At 41.2% G+C, this 15,709-nt stretch overlaps 1 protein-coding gene across 4 annotated transcripts in view; it reads right to left on the reverse strand.

Moving 5' to 3' along the window:
- porb (P450 (cytochrome) oxidoreductase b) overlaps positions 1-15,709 on the reverse strand; it is a 34,309-nt gene that overhangs the window by 15,506 nt on the left and 3,094 nt on the right. For 2 of the 4 annotated variants that reach the window (XM_055896541.1, XM_055896542.1), the window contains exon 2: positions 9,458-9,647. In XM_055896541.1, the coding sequence (XP_055752516.1) occupies positions 9,458-9,647 (190 nt within the window). Of the gene's footprint in view, positions 1-3,545; positions 3,611-9,457; positions 9,648-12,256; positions 12,350-15,709 lie in introns of those variants that run through there. The other 2 variants (XM_055896543.1, XM_055896545.1) reach the window with 2 other exon arrangements.

Consider the following 15,709-nt stretch of genomic DNA (forward strand, 5'->3'; position numbering starts at 1 on the left):
ATCTAATGTGTTATATTCTCCTACATTAACTTCACATTTCCATAAACTTCAAAGTGTTTCCTTTCAAATGGTATCAAGAATATGCATATCCTTGCTTCAGGTCCTGAGCTACAGGCAGTTAGATTTGGGTATGTCATTTTAGGCAAAAATTCTCACTATGAGAGATTGCCTAGAGATTGAGAAAATACCCTCGGCTAGACCTTTTACTGTAATGTAAACTTGTCACCTCTCGACCGCTACTTCTGGAGGAAGCACATGTCACTGGCCCCACAGTTGTCCCCCTCCAAGCAAAGCAGTGTTAAAAAATTCTCGCTGAGTCCAACACTCCTACAATAAACATCGTAATAGCAGAGCACTGTTTTTAAAAACAGCTGAAATGTATAGACATTTTCCTAATATTTGAATGAGTTAACCTGAAATTGCAGTAACAGCCTGTTACATTCTGAAATTGTAGGCGTAGCTTTAAAAAATAAATAAAACTGTCAATGGTTCTTGGCTGGCTACACTGAGCCAAGTAAAACAGCTATTCTCAACTCCCCAGTGAATTATCCACTTTTTTTGTCGCAATTAGCTTCTTCCACATGTAATGATTTGCATTATATTGATAAAAATAAAGCCTGGTTTGTTATAATTTTGTAAGGTAGGCCTACTCTACTTTTATATTTGTATGAGAGGGTAATCATACATTTTTTATAGGCTAAAGTTACTTAATGATGCATGTTAGCTTTAGTAACTGTGCTTTTGTATTGAAGCTCAAATGTAATGAGTGTATAGACGTGAAAACAAACCCTGTCTGCACATGCGTGTGAATTGTTGCATTATTCAAGAGTGCAATATGGTTAACATGAAAAGTTGCTTGCATAGTTGAATAGTTTGTTAAGCATGCTTTACTGGCTAGTGGCTATACTGGGATATTGCAGCTGCAGAGCAAGACCGTTCATTGCCCCCGAACCCTCGCTCAGCACATAACGTTACATTGCTAATGTACATTTAAAAAGGTAATGTACATATTATGAAAATGTAAATCTCGTCACGGTCCCTCTGCTACCACGTGAATATGCCCCAAGCCTAAGGTTGACTGATGTCCTCTATCTCTTAAGTAAACACAGAGTATTGTAAAGGTTAAGCGGGGTAAGGTGATTGGCAAGGCCAATGATGTAACACAGGGTCTAATACAGTGTCCTCCCTGTCCTGGCATTCTTCTAAAAGGATATTTTACTCAAAAAACATGAGTGTTTTGTTAATTAGTCCCCTGTTGATACAGTCCCCCCCAAGAAAGTGAGCATGTCAACAGTTAAGTTTCCAAACAGAGCACTTTCAATAAAAATGGAAGTGTGATGGCGTGTTTTTTTTTTTTTTTCATCATATGATGCATTTTGCATCACCATCACACTTTCTGCTACGTGAATATCCCTGGCTGTAACATGAGATTCACAGAATTGTGTTTCTCTATTTCTTCATTTCCTTTCCAATTTCCTCAAGTGTTACTGTCAGGCTAGGGTGAGTAACTTTCAGTGAAGTATGACAGGCACGCAAGCTTGCAAAACAACCTTTTAGCTCAAAAGGGTCGCTTTCGGTCTTGAATCTTTCCCATATGTCAAATTTTTTGAAGACTCAAAAAATGTCAATTGACATTTGATGTCAAGGATTAACCTTCAAAGTGTCCATACTGCAACATTTTGACTATATGAGAATGTCCACCATGCATACTTCCTTTTGCATTCACATTTGAATAAAGATGGTATGAGGCTGACAACTTGCAAATACATAAAAATGTGCAAGGTATCCCATTTTGTACCATATGACACAGTCTAAAAGGGCAACTGCACTTTAGACTGGCCTCATTTTAGATTTGGTAAATTAAGAAATGCTAGTGGCCATGACTGAACTCAAATGTGAGTTGGTTTCGGGTTTGATGTGGGCGTCCTGTGTGTGTGTGTGTGTGTGTGTTCGCAGTTGGGAAGATTAAGCTATATTATTCAGCTGGCTGAAGCTAACATATGGAATTGTTTTATGATGGTCAAACCAATGATCATTTAGCCATTTGATTTGATTTTTAGGACCCCTTAAGGTATCAAACAATCATTTTGATACTGCTATTAGCCCATAGAAACGCATTGAATTACAGCTTCAAACATGGATAAACAGATAGTCCTTAAAATCGGTTTTTGTTGCATTTAACCCCTTATTTTAGGCACAACACTAACTCCATATATACACTGCTCAAAAAAATAAAGGGAACACTTAAACAACACAATGTAACTCCAAGTCAATCACACTTCTGTGAAATCAAACTGTCCACTTAGGAAGCAACACTGATTGACAATACATTTCACATGCTGTTCTGCAAATGGAATAGACAAAAGGTGGAAATTATAGGCAATTAGCAAGACACCCCCAAAAAAGGAATGGTTCTGCAGGTGGTGACCACAGACCACTTCTCAGTTCCTATGCTTCCTGTCTGATGTTTTGGTCACTTTTGAATGCTGGCGGTGCTTTCACTCTAGTGGTAGCATGAGACGGAGTCTACAACCCACACAAGTGGCTCAGGTAGTGCAGTTCATCCAGGATGGCACATCAATGCGAGCTGTGGCAAAAAGGTTTGCTGTGTCTGTCAGCGTAGTGTCCAGAGCATGGAGGCGCTACCAGGAGACAGGCCAGTACATCAGGAAACGTGGAGGAGGCCGTAGGAGGGCAACAACCCAGCAGCAGGACCGCTACCTCCGCCTTTGTGCAAGGAGGAGCAGGTGGAGCACTGCCAGAGCCCTGCAAAATGATCCCTTTATTTGAGCAGTGTATTTAAGACAAAATATTTAATCTACATTTTTAAGGCCTTAAGAGTTAAGGACCCTTCGGAAACCGTTTGTATGATGTTGTTGTTTGTATTGTTTCTAAAAGAAAAATAACCTTACAAATATTGTAATATGTTTCAGGAATGCTAATCGTATCTGTTACTAATTACAGAAAATATTTCAGAAAAAAATCTGACAATGGTGGGTGTCACATCCTATTGTGCTTTTTGAGGTGAAACGACCCTACATGGTGCCGCATCACATGTAGAATGACTTTGTAAAATCCACGACTCCGGTCTCAAGTCCATTTGACCAAATGAACAACATTAGGGTCCATTCAAGAGCCAGAATGGAGGGTGTCAGCCTACTAGCAGTCAGACACGTGGGATCCATGAAATGGGGCCCCACACAGTACATATGAATTGCATTATCTACTAAGAGCAGTGTGAGTTACCTATAAAAATGGGATACAGACTTTTGTCCTCAAGCCAGGGCATCCCATAGAAACTTAACACGTCACACAGAGTTAAGCTGCTATCAACTGATCTAACCGCAAAATTATTGAATGGAGAAGAATATGTTCACGTCATTGTGTGCCAGGGTGCAATCAGAGGTTCTCAGAAGATATGAAAAAAATTAAAGCTGAACTATGAAAGCACAAGCTGTAGACTTGCCTCACATGCGATGCCTGTGCGTTTCTTTGAAAGAAACTCACCGAAGTCCAGATTTCGGAGTACGAAGTTTCATACTGACCTTGCTGCGGCAGCGCTCCTATCCTCTGGCATGGAAAACACACAGCCCATAGCACTCGGCTGTGTCCACCAGCGAAGCCACACCCCTGTCAAACTCCGAGCTAAGAGGTGCTGCCACACATTTCACAACAAGATGGAGCTGAGTAGTGTGTACACCAGCCTGAACCACAGCAGCACTCCGTCCACAATCCAAGCTACAGACGCCCAACGACACCTAAAACAACCCGCTGTGCCTGAACTCTGGCTGGTCCTCTGCCTCTGGTAGGAGCAGAGGTCTGTTCTCCACCGAGTACTCTACACCACACACTTAATCCTTCTCTCACACACACACACACACCAACCACGTCTGGCAAGCCCAGAAGAGGCAATGGTGGGAAACAGACTTCCCATAAAACCCTGAAGCGTCACACACAGAACATTCAAACATAAAAACCTCAACGCATACCTTCCTCATCCCCACCTCTTTCCCTCTCCAATCTGAAGGGTGTTCGCTAGCTACGGCACACAAGTTGTGGTCCATTCAAGGGTGAGAAGCGCCGTCTGACTAAGTGCCCCCCCCAACCACTGGAGTAGGGGGAATGTGATTGCTATAGCAACCTCTATCATAAAAGGATTCCATTTGTGGCACAGACCCTACTTCATTAAGCGGAGAGAACCAGGCAAATAAGAGATGGCTTCCCTCAAAAAGAAAGAAAGTGAAGGGAAAACAAAAACTAGAGCAGGGGGGGAAAAAGTCTGCTCGTCTTTGCCTCAACTTTCCACCTTTGGGAGGACTCACAGAGAGGGCTTAACTCGCCTTTCTCACGAGCTCTCCAGGGAACTTTGGCTCGGGCCCAAAAACAGAGGCTGCTCAACTTGTACAGGAGAGATTGCGACGCCCCATTCATAACAGTTAGGTACCCAGAATACCCATTCAAAAGAGATTATCCAGTACTTATGTGTACTTTTTAGCCAGTAGTTCTGAAAGTAGCCCTCAAGAGCCTAAAGTGTCCCAAAAGGCATACTATGTCACGTGAAAATATGTGCAGGTCGTCATTGTTCTCCCTCTCTCTGCTTTCCAATGAGCATTTGTGACCACTCTGCAACCTCATTGGATAACGCTGGGCAGGCCTCTTGCTAACCGTCACTCAAACGCGAGGGGCTGGAATGCATTGACTAGAACTCAAATTGCTTAGGGGCAGGCCCACGTGGGGGTGGGAAATGTAGAAGAAACAGTGTGGCACAGCTAATTAAGGTAAAACAGTAATTATGTATGTATGTATGTATGTATGTATGTATGTATGTATGTATGTATGTATGTATGTATGTATGTACTACACATTGACTCATCCAGCCCAAAGCAGGAACTTTCTTTAGACGTCAGAGTACCGGAACATGTCTTTAAAGGAGAATAAAGGGGGCTGGGTTATATTGTAGTTATCCTCTCCTGTACCCCCACCCAAGGCTCTAAAAATATATTTATTTTTTTAAGTTAAGAGCACCACATGAAATTTAGGAGTGCCAGAACATTTTTTTATTTTATTGATTTGATGTATATATTGGGCCTATATGAATTCTAGCTACTTTTGAAGCACATGTGCCCTTGACAATAATATGTTACACTGTAAAGACAGTTTATTATAAAAGCTAAAATGTTGATACAAATACCTGTCATTGAAATTCCAAAATCATTTGTGGAATTAGGTTTCTACATTGTGTGAAAAGCACTATTTTCCCGATTGTTCAATGTAATCAATGTAGACTTTAAAAAAAATGCAGGCTGGTGGTGACGACATGCAAGAGATCTGTCATTCATATGATCATTGATCTCCTGGAGAAGCAAACCCTTTCCCTTCTGTACCCAAAATGTTTAGATATACTGGTAAAGTTACCAGGTTGTTAGCTAGCCAATGAAGTAACACGAAAGTGTAAACAAATGGTTAATGACGCAGTTTTAGTACTGCCTACGACATGACTTATGAATGTAAAAAAATGTGGTCCCGGCGATCCTCTATAGGAAGATAAAAATGTAGCGCCGGTAATAATAGGTCAGATCTTTGACCTGGTTGGGCTAGAAGCAAGATGGTTTTAGCTGTCGTTATGGTGCAACCATAACACTATCGAATCTACATTCAAATTTTTCTCTGGGGCACTCGGAAACAACAGTACAGCACAGTGCTCCCAAAATAAAACTCCTGGTCACACAAAATATTTTGTTGCATATGTGACCAAGTTAGTCAGACTTTATAGCCCTGCCCCCACAACAACAAAAATCCCTCTTCCGGGAAACATTCTCCCCCGGGTCCTCGCCTCCTGCCAACCAGCCCTTGTTTTCACACATGTTCATGATGTCCCATACACCGAGCAGCAGTGTCAGGAGCAGCCTCGCTGTATTGTCTGCCTCCGCTCCTCGCAACACTGTCTCCATTCACTGAGCACAGCCCTGGGCCAGTGAGAGAGCAGGCCAGGACTATTCATAGACAGCTTTTCCCCACTGATTAGAACAAATGGAAGGCAGCAACAAATGGAAGGAGCAAAGCACAGCCAAACCTCAGTCACTGACTCCACACTGATTATATAAGTGATGAGGAGGGTGAGGCAAGCAGGACAGCACAGGGGAGGCTAACTCACAGGGGGAAGAGGGGTCCTCCAGAAAAATAATGTATTTTTTTATTTAAATAGGTCACTACTGGACCCAGCTGGAACATTTATAAAATTCCCCAGGCGCTTGAGGCAATAAATGTGATTGCACTAACCTATTACCTGTAGGTAATAGGTGCACTGCCAATAACTTCCATTCATTTTATATTATGGACTACGCTCAACTTGAGAGGTATATGAACACATTCAGAAATTATTAATGTTCTCTTTTGTAAACATCAGTAACAATACAGTGAACTGCCAAACAGCAGATTAATCAATGAAAAAAATAAGACTCATTACAGCACCGTGTATTTAAATCCACATTATGGTATGGTAAGCTACATTATAGCCCCTCCCTCAGAAAATACACACCAGCACTGTAAACTGTAGGTGTTTGACAATCGCAGTATTGTGATTTTTTGGGGGGGGCAGGGAAAAAATAAAAACACCAAGCAGAACAAACCCATTAGTCAGTCCTTTAAAACCGGTTACGGCTAGACGTTCCGCTAGCGGTGAAATTGCAGAGCGTGAAATTCAAATTAAAATTAGAAATATTTAACTTTCATAAAATCACAAGTGCAATACACCAAAATAAAGCTTAATCTTGTTAATCCAGCCACCGTTAATCCATCAGATTTCAAAAAGGTTTTACGGCGAAAGCAAACCATGCGATTATCTGAGGACAGCTCCCCATCATACAAACACATAAAAATTATATTTCAACCAAGCAGGTGTGACACGAAAGTCAGAAATAACAATATAATTCATGCCTTACCTTTGAAGATCGTCTTCTGTTGGCACTCCAATATGTCCCAGAAACATCACAAATTGTAATTTTTTTTCAGATAAATTCCTTCTTTATATCCCCAAAATGTCCATTTATTTAGCGTGTTTGATTCAGAAATACACTGGTTCCATCTCGCCCAAAATGACTACAAATTATCTAATAAGTTACCTGTAAACTTGGTCCAAACAACTTTCCTAATCCAATTTTAGGTATCCTAAAACGTAAAAAAAAAAATCGATACAATTTAAGATGGAATATACTGTGTTCAATAGCGGATAAAATCAAAGTGGTCACGCACACCAAACAAAAGAGTCCACTTGGCTTGACACTCAGAAAGTACTTCTTCATTTCTAAAAGGAAAACATCAGCCAATTTCTAAAGACTGTTGACATCTAGTGGAAGCCATAAGAACTGCAACCAGGTGCCTCAAATCTAGTTTCCAATAGAAAACACAGTGACCTCAAATTTATTTTTCCCTGGATGGTTTGTCCTCGGGGTTTCGCCTGCCAAATAAGTTCTGTTATACTCACAGACATTATTTTAACAGTTATAGAAATTTTACCCTGTTTTCTATCTAGATCTACCAATTATATGCATATCCTAGCTTCTGGGCCTGAGTAGCAGGCAGTTTACCTTGAGCACGCTTTTCATCTGGACGTGAAAATACTGCTCCCTATACCAAAAAAGTTATTAAAATACCTGCTGTCAGTAAAATAGTGTGCTACAGCTTGGAAAATAAATCAAATGTGACTATGACAACATAATGTTTGTTTCCAACATTCGGGCTATTTTTCCTAAAGAATTTAAATCCGCGTCGTGTTGTTTCCTTGCCACGATACTAATGAGTATCGCGATAACATCCCGGCCCTTGTAAACCAATCTCTAAACCATGATGCATTGTGTGCGTTCAACCCTAAACTCCAAAGTAACAGTAGGCACAGTGTTCCCTGGAACAACAAGCAGATGAAACCTAGGATTTAGTCGGGCCCATAGAGATAATAGTAGCATAGTCCTAACCACATAGAGATCCTATTATATTCCCCAAAAAAATCCATAAATGGGACAAAAATGGCAGCCATCTTGGTCAGGGAGAAATCCAAAACCAGTCTAATTAGAATTGTGGTACTGGCATAGGTGACGCATTTCCTGCTTCTACTAATGCAGGAAAATAAAAGGCATATGATGTATCAGAAATTGTGTAATGGAATCATCGTCAACCTAATTGTCATATAATTAGAAAAACTATTTATTCAGGTTTTATACCAACTTAGTATAAATAGCCAAGCTTTTATTTGAAATCAGCTGTGTAGTGTTAGGGCAAAAAACTAAGCGTTCACCCCTTGGGATCCCGAGGACCGTGTTTGGGAAACGGCGCTCTAAAATATACAGCATGTAAATGGAACATAAATGTATGATTTTGTTTTCTTGGAAAGTTGTGGATGTTATTATATGATACAATATTAGTACTTGTTACATTTACAACAGTGTATAGGGGATGTTGTTCCCACTGTGATGATTAAAACCTATTCAAACCAAAAACCATGGAAAGATGGCAGCAATCGTGCAAAAGTGAAAGCACGAACCAGCGCATTTAACCACGGCAAGGTGACTTGAATATGGTACAAACAGTACAGTTATGCCCTCCGTAAGACAATCAAACAGGCAAAACGTCAGTACAGAGACAAAGTGGAATGGCAATTCAAAGGCTCAGACATGAGAATTGTGGCAGGGACTCCAGAAAATCAAAGATTATAAAGGCAAAACCAGCTCCCGGACAAGGTGAAACACCTCTCGCTTCGAGGGAAACAGTGCCGCCAACGCGGGCCACCACCACTCCCGTGGAATGCGAGGTCTCGTTTTTGTGGCTGACGCGAGTAACACATTTAACCATCGCAAGGTTGCCAGCCCGGATGGCATCCCTAGCCGCATAAAAAAATTAAATAATAATAATCGGTTGGTGGCACGTAAAACGTCTGCCTTCTGCTCAGGTGCCATTTTACATGTGTGCGTGTGTGTTACTGCACTGTTGGAGATGGGTACACAAGCATTTCACTACACCCGCAATATCTGCTAAATATGTGTATGCGACCAATAAAATGTGATTTCATTGTCTAAGTCTTATCATCAACTGATTTGAGTCAGTGTATGGCTGGGGTATGACTGCATTGCTTGAACGGAATATTGGCATATACAATTTTAGAAGAATGGTTCTGGCTAGCTAGCTAACACAAAAACAATGCAGATAAATACTGCACATTAATTAGTTTACACAATATCTTATCGCAGCACTGGCAAACCATGGTCGACTAACTCCCTGACCAACATGGCTGATCTTTGGACCATCATATGGTTCATGTCAATTCTAGTACTCTAATTCCTAAATCTATGAGTAATACTGTAATCGTGCCCTTTTTAACTCTGTGGTTAGGCCCTTGTGACTTATTTGTTGAGAGATGTACAGCAAGCGCCTGGTGTGCATTAAGCACACAACGAGCTGTACTCACGGTTGGTCGAGCTTCTTGAACTCGGGGATGGGCTCGGCCTTCTTGCGGGACATGAACCAGTAGATGATGAGGCCGGCGATGAGGGTGAAGAGGAAGAGGTCCAGGTTACTGAAGAGAGGATTCTCCTCCTCCATGGCCTCCGGCTGGGTGCTGCGCTCTGCTTCCACGTCCGCCATTGTCACACACAGGGCTGCCAGGGCAACCAGACAGGGCAGAGGTTAAAGATCACGAGTAGGGCTGTCCCCAACAAAAAAAGATCTGTTGGCCGAAAGTAGTCTGTTCTTTCGACCAATCGATTGGTCTAAAGAATGTGTATTTATCCAAATATTAGGACACACCCTACCTGTTTTAATTAGGTCAACTACAACTGTAAGCGCACTGTTTGATGAAATAAGACACAAATGACTCAAGAGCAGAGATCAAGATACCCAGAAGAAAACATTTGAATTTGACCCGACTACTCTCCTCCCGCTCCTACTGGCTTTCGCAGATTCTGCCATTACTCTCCTGAAGTTGCCGGCTACACAAGGAATCGGCAGACTTGTGGAATGCCAATTTATCTTACCATTTCTACTGATCTGCATGCCAGTTATGGCTTTCATATCCACATTTTCATGGAACAGTTTAATTTTACTTAGAATAAACATCTTCATATCGCAAAATCATTATATGGTTAATTAAAATTCTATTCAAATAAATGATAAACCTGAAATTAACTTATATTGCCAACAATGTAAAAATAGCCTTTAAAACCAACAAAGAAAAACATTGCAGCCTGCAGGTAGAAAATATCCTGATGAAAATAAACTATAAATGACATTTGCAGACAGGCCATGGGTAGCCACGAACTTAAAACATTGTATCAACTATTAATTTGGGTCCTGCTGGAAGCTCAACTTGCAACATTGTATAATATTCTGGGCCCTCAGACACAGCTGTAGGCTATTTGTACAAGGCATAAGAAGTAATCAGGTAGGTTTATTTTTTTACATTTCCACTGGATCAGAGCATGACATCTTTCCCTTTCACGCTGAGTAATTATCGAAAGGGAGAGAGCTGCAAAGATTAAAATACATTGAGGAACTATTGTCATTCTCAATGGATGTAAAAACAGACTTTGCTTGCTGTTTGAGGTGAAGAAATTTGGGGAGCTCCACAGCTCATTAGTGGTGGCGCGTTAATCCAATCAGAAAAACTATCAGATCACTTATTCCACATTTTGTTACGTTACAGCCTTATTCTAAAATGTATTACATTTTATTTTTTCCTCATTAATCTACACACAATACCCCATAATGACAAAGCAAAAATGTGTTTGGAGCATTTTCTTTGCAAACGTATTAAAAAACAGAAACACAACATTTACATAAGTATTCAGACCCTTACCTCAGTACTTTGAAGCATTTTAGACAGCGATTACATCCTCGAGTCTTCTTGGGTATGACGCTACAAGCTTGGCACACCTGTATTTGGGGAGTTTCTCCCATTCTTCTCTGCAGATCATCTCAAGCGGTCAGGTTTGATGGGGAGCATAAATGCACAGCTTTTTTCAGGTCTCTCCAGAGATGTTCGATCGGACATTAAAAGACTTGTTCCGAAGCCACTCATGCATTGTCTTGGCTGTGTAGAAGGTGAACCTTCGCCCCAGTCTGAGGTACTGAGCACTCAGGAGTAGGCTTTCATCAATGAGCTCGCTGTACTTTGCTCCGTTCATCTTTCCCTTGATCCCAGGCCCTGACGCTATAAAAACACCCTCGGAGCATGATGCTGCCACTGCAATGCTTCACCGTAGGGATGGTGGCAGGTTTCCTCCAGGCGTGACACTTGGCATTCAGGCCAAAGAGTTCAATCTTGGTTTCCTCAGACCAGATAATCTTGTTTCTCATGATCTGAGAGTATTTAGGTGTCTTTTGACAAACTCCAAGCAGGCTGTCATGTGCCTTTTACTGAGGAGTGGCTTCTGTCTGCCCACTCTACCATAAAGGCCTGATTAGTGGAGTGCTGCAGGGGTGGTCTTTCTGGAAGGTTCTCCCACCTGGACAGTGGTACTCTGGAGCTCTGTCAGAGTGACCATCAGGTTCTTGGTCCCCTCCCTGACCAAGGCCATTCATCCCCGATTGCTCAGTTTGGCCAGGCAGCCAGCCAGCTCTAGGAAGAGTCTTAGTGGTTCCAAACTTCTTCCATTTAAGAATGATGGAGGCCACTGTTCTGGGGAAGGGTACCAAAAATATCTGCAGCATTGAAGGTCCCCAAGATATGTGCCTCGACACAATCCTGTCTCGGAGCTCTACGGACAATTCCTTCGACCTGAAGGCATGGTTTCTACTCTGACATGCACACTGTGGGACCTTATATAGACAGGTGTGTGCCTTTCCAAATCATGTCCAATCAATTCACTTTACCACAGGTGGACTCCAATCAAGTTGTAGAAACATTTGTGAAAACATCTAAAAACCTGTTTTCGCGTCGTCATTATGGGGTATTGTGAGTAGATTGAGGATTTTTTATTTATTATTATTTTAGAATAAGGTTGTAACGTCACAAAATGTGGAAAAAGTGAAGGGATCTGAATACTTTCCGAATGCACTGTATATGTAATCCCAGTCATGTGAAATACATAGATTAGGGCCTAATGAATGCATTTAAATTTTTCATTTCAATTTCATATGACTTCCTCATATGAACTGTAACTCAGTAAAATTGTCGCATTCATATATTTTTGCCCAGTATAGTTCTGAATACACTCTTCAAGAGGTGATACTCCAAACAAATAGTTGTAAAACATGTATTTAACAATACCTTGAAAACGGCACCGACTAGTCAAGTTTTAGTGGCGCTGGGGGTCGCCTTGTCGCCTAGCAGGCAAATCAAACGTTCTGCACCTTAGGGATTCTATCAATAAAATGAACACTATTTCAATAGGTAGTTATAAGTAATTCTATGATTAGGCCCTTCAAAACAAATGCACGTTGTAGGCGGTCCAGTACTAGGAAGATATTAAATCTACATTCACCCAGATAATGTCTCAAAGTGCTTCGCTCATTCCAAGTCAAACAAATTAGCAGTGCAAGCTGACACACAGCAACCACCATCAACAAGTGCAATTACATAAGGAGGAAGTCGATAATGACTTGTAATGACAAAAGGGAAAATAAACTGCTGAACAAGCATTTAGAAAGTGTGCTTTGTCAGCCATGGTGCACTGGCCAAGTGGCACGTTTTGGCTGTTAGGAGACATACAGTGGCAAGAAAAATGTGTGAACCCTTTGGAAAACTTGATCTGATCTTCATCTAGGTCACAGCAATAGACAAACACAGTCTGCTTAAACTAATAAACAATTACATGTTTTCACATCTTTATTGAACACACCATGTAAAAATTCACAGTCTAGGATGGAAAAAGTATGTGAATCCTTGGATTTAATAAATGGTTGACCATCCTTTGGAAGCAATAAAACTCAACCAAACATTTTCTGTGGTTGCAGATCAGACCTGCACAACAGTCAGGAGGAATTTTGGACCATTCCTCTTTACAAAACTGTTTCAGTTCAGCAATATTCTTGGAATGTCTGGTGTGAACTGCTCGAGGTCAAATCGGGTTGAGGTCAGGACCGACTGGGCCACTCCAGAAGGTGTATTTTCTTCTGTTGAAGCCATTCTGTTGTTGATTTACTTCTGTGTGTTGGATCGTTGTCCTGTTGCGTCACCCAACTTCTGTTGCGCTTCAATTGGCGGACAGATATGTTGACATTTTGCAGGAGAATGTAAGGCTAAAACTTGGGAATTAATTTTTCCCGTCGATGATAACAAGCTGTCCAGGCCCTGAGGCAGAAAACCAGTCCCAAACCATGATGCTCCCTCCACCATACTTTACAGTTGGGATGAGGTTTTGATGCTGGTGTGCTGTGCCTTTTTTCTCCACACAGTGTTCTTCCAAACATCTCAACTGTAGTTTCATCGGTCCACAGAATATTTTTCCAGATGCACTGTGGAACATCCAGGTGCTCTTTTACGAACATCCGACCTGCAGCAATGTTTTTTTTGGACAGCAGTGGCTTCTTCTGTGGTGTCCTCCCATGAACAGTATTCTTGTTTAATGTTTTACATATCGTAGACTCGTCAACAGAGATGTTAGCACGTTCCAGAGATTTCTGTAAGTCTTTAGCTGACACTCTAGGATTCTTAACCTCATTGCGCATTCTGCGCTGTGCTCTTGCAGTCATCTTTGCAAGACAGCCACTCCTAGGGAGAGTAGCAACAGTGCTGAACTTTCTCCATTTATAGACAATTTGTCTTAACATGGACTGATGAACATCAAGACTTTTAGAGATACTTTTGTAACCCTTTCCAGCTTTATGCAAGTTAACAATTCTTAATCTTAGGTCTTCTGAGATCTCTTTTGTTTGAGGCATGGTTCACATCAGTTAATGCATCTAGGGAATAGCAAACTCTCATGAGTGTTTTTCTATAGGGCAAGGCAGCTCTAACCAACATCTCCAATCTCAGCTCCTTGATTGGACTCCAGGTTAGTCATTAGCCTAGGGGTTTACATACTTTTTCCAACCTACACAATGTTTCAATTATATATTTGTCTTGTCTATATTGAATACAATAATTTGTGCATTATTAGTTTAAGCACACTATGTTTGTCTATTGTTGTGACCTATATGAAGATCAGATCAAAAATTTGATGACCAACGCAGAAATCCAGATAATTCCAAAGGGTTCACTTACTTTATATTGCCACTGTACGACACAATTCTGCTGATATAATCAGTTTAAGTCAGAAGTTTACATACACCTTAGCCAAATACATTAACTCAGGTTTTTCACAATTCCTGACATTTAATCCTAGTAAATATTCCCTGTTTTAGGTCAGTTAGGATCACCACTTTATTTTAAGAATGTGAAATGTCAGAATAATATAAGAGAATGATTTCTTTCAGCTTTTATTTCTTTCATCACATTCCCAGTGGGTTGGAAGTTTACATACACTCAATTAGTATTTGGTAGCATTGCCTTTAAATTGTTAAACTTGGGTTAAATGTTTTGGGTAGCCTTCCACAAGCTTCCCACAATAAGTTGGGTGAGTTTTGGCCCATTCCTCCTGACAGAGCTGGTGTAACTGAGTCAGGTTTGTAGGCCTCCTTGCTCACACACGCTTTTTCAGTTCTGCCCACACATTTTCTATAGGGTTGAGGTCAGTGCCTTGTGATGGCCACTCCAATACCTTGACTTTGTTGTCCTTAAGCCATTTTGCCACAACTTTGGACGTATGCTTGGGGTCATTGTCCATTTGGAAGACCCATTTGCGACCAAGCTTCATCTTCCTGACTGATGTCTTGCTTCAATATATACACGTCATTTTCCGTGCTCGTGATGCCATCTATTTTGTGAAGTGCACCAGTCCCTCCTGCAGCAAAGCACCCCCACAACATGATGCTGCCATCCCCATGCCTCCCCCTTTTTCCTCCAAACATAACGATGGTGATTATGGCTAAAAGGTTCTATTTTTGTTTTATCAGACCAGAAGAAATTTCTCCAAAAAGTACGATCTTTGTCCCCATGTGCAGTTGCAAACCGTAGTCTGGCTTTTTTAATCGCGGTTTTGGAGCAGAGGCTTCTTCGTTGCAGAGCGGCCTTTCAGATTATGTCGATATAGGACTCGTTTTACTGTGGATATAGATACTTTTGTACCCGTTTCCTCCAGCATCTTCACAGGGTCTTCTGCTGATGTTCTGGGATTGATTTGCACACCAAAGTACGTTCATCTTTAGGAGACAGAACACATCTCCTCCCTGAGCGGTATGACGGCTGCATGGTCCCATGGTGTTTATATTTGCGTACTATTGTTTGTGCGGATGAACGTGGTACCTTCAGGCAGTTGGAAATTGCTCCCAAGGATGAACCAGACTTGTGGAGGTCTACAATTTGTTTTCTGAGGTCTTGGCTGATTTCCAAATTTATGTCAAGCAAAGAGGCACTGAGTTTGAAGGTAGGCCTTGAAATACATCTACAGGTATACCTCCAATTGACTCAAATGATGTCAAATAGCCTATCAGAAGCTTCTAAAGCCAATTTTCCAAGCTGTTCAAAAGGCACAGTCAACTTAGTGTATGTAAGCTTCTGACCAACTGGAATTGTGATACAGTGAATTGTAAGTGAAATAATCTGTCTGTAAACAATTGTTGGAAAAATGACTTGTGTCATGCACAAAGTAGATGTCCTAACCGACTTGCCAAAACTACAGTA

Source organism: Salvelinus fontinalis, chromosome 33, assembly GCF_029448725.1.
Source record: "Salvelinus fontinalis isolate EN_2023a chromosome 33, ASM2944872v1, whole genome shotgun sequence".
Taxonomy (NCBI): Eukaryota; Metazoa; Chordata; class Actinopteri; order Salmoniformes; family Salmonidae; genus Salvelinus; species Salvelinus fontinalis.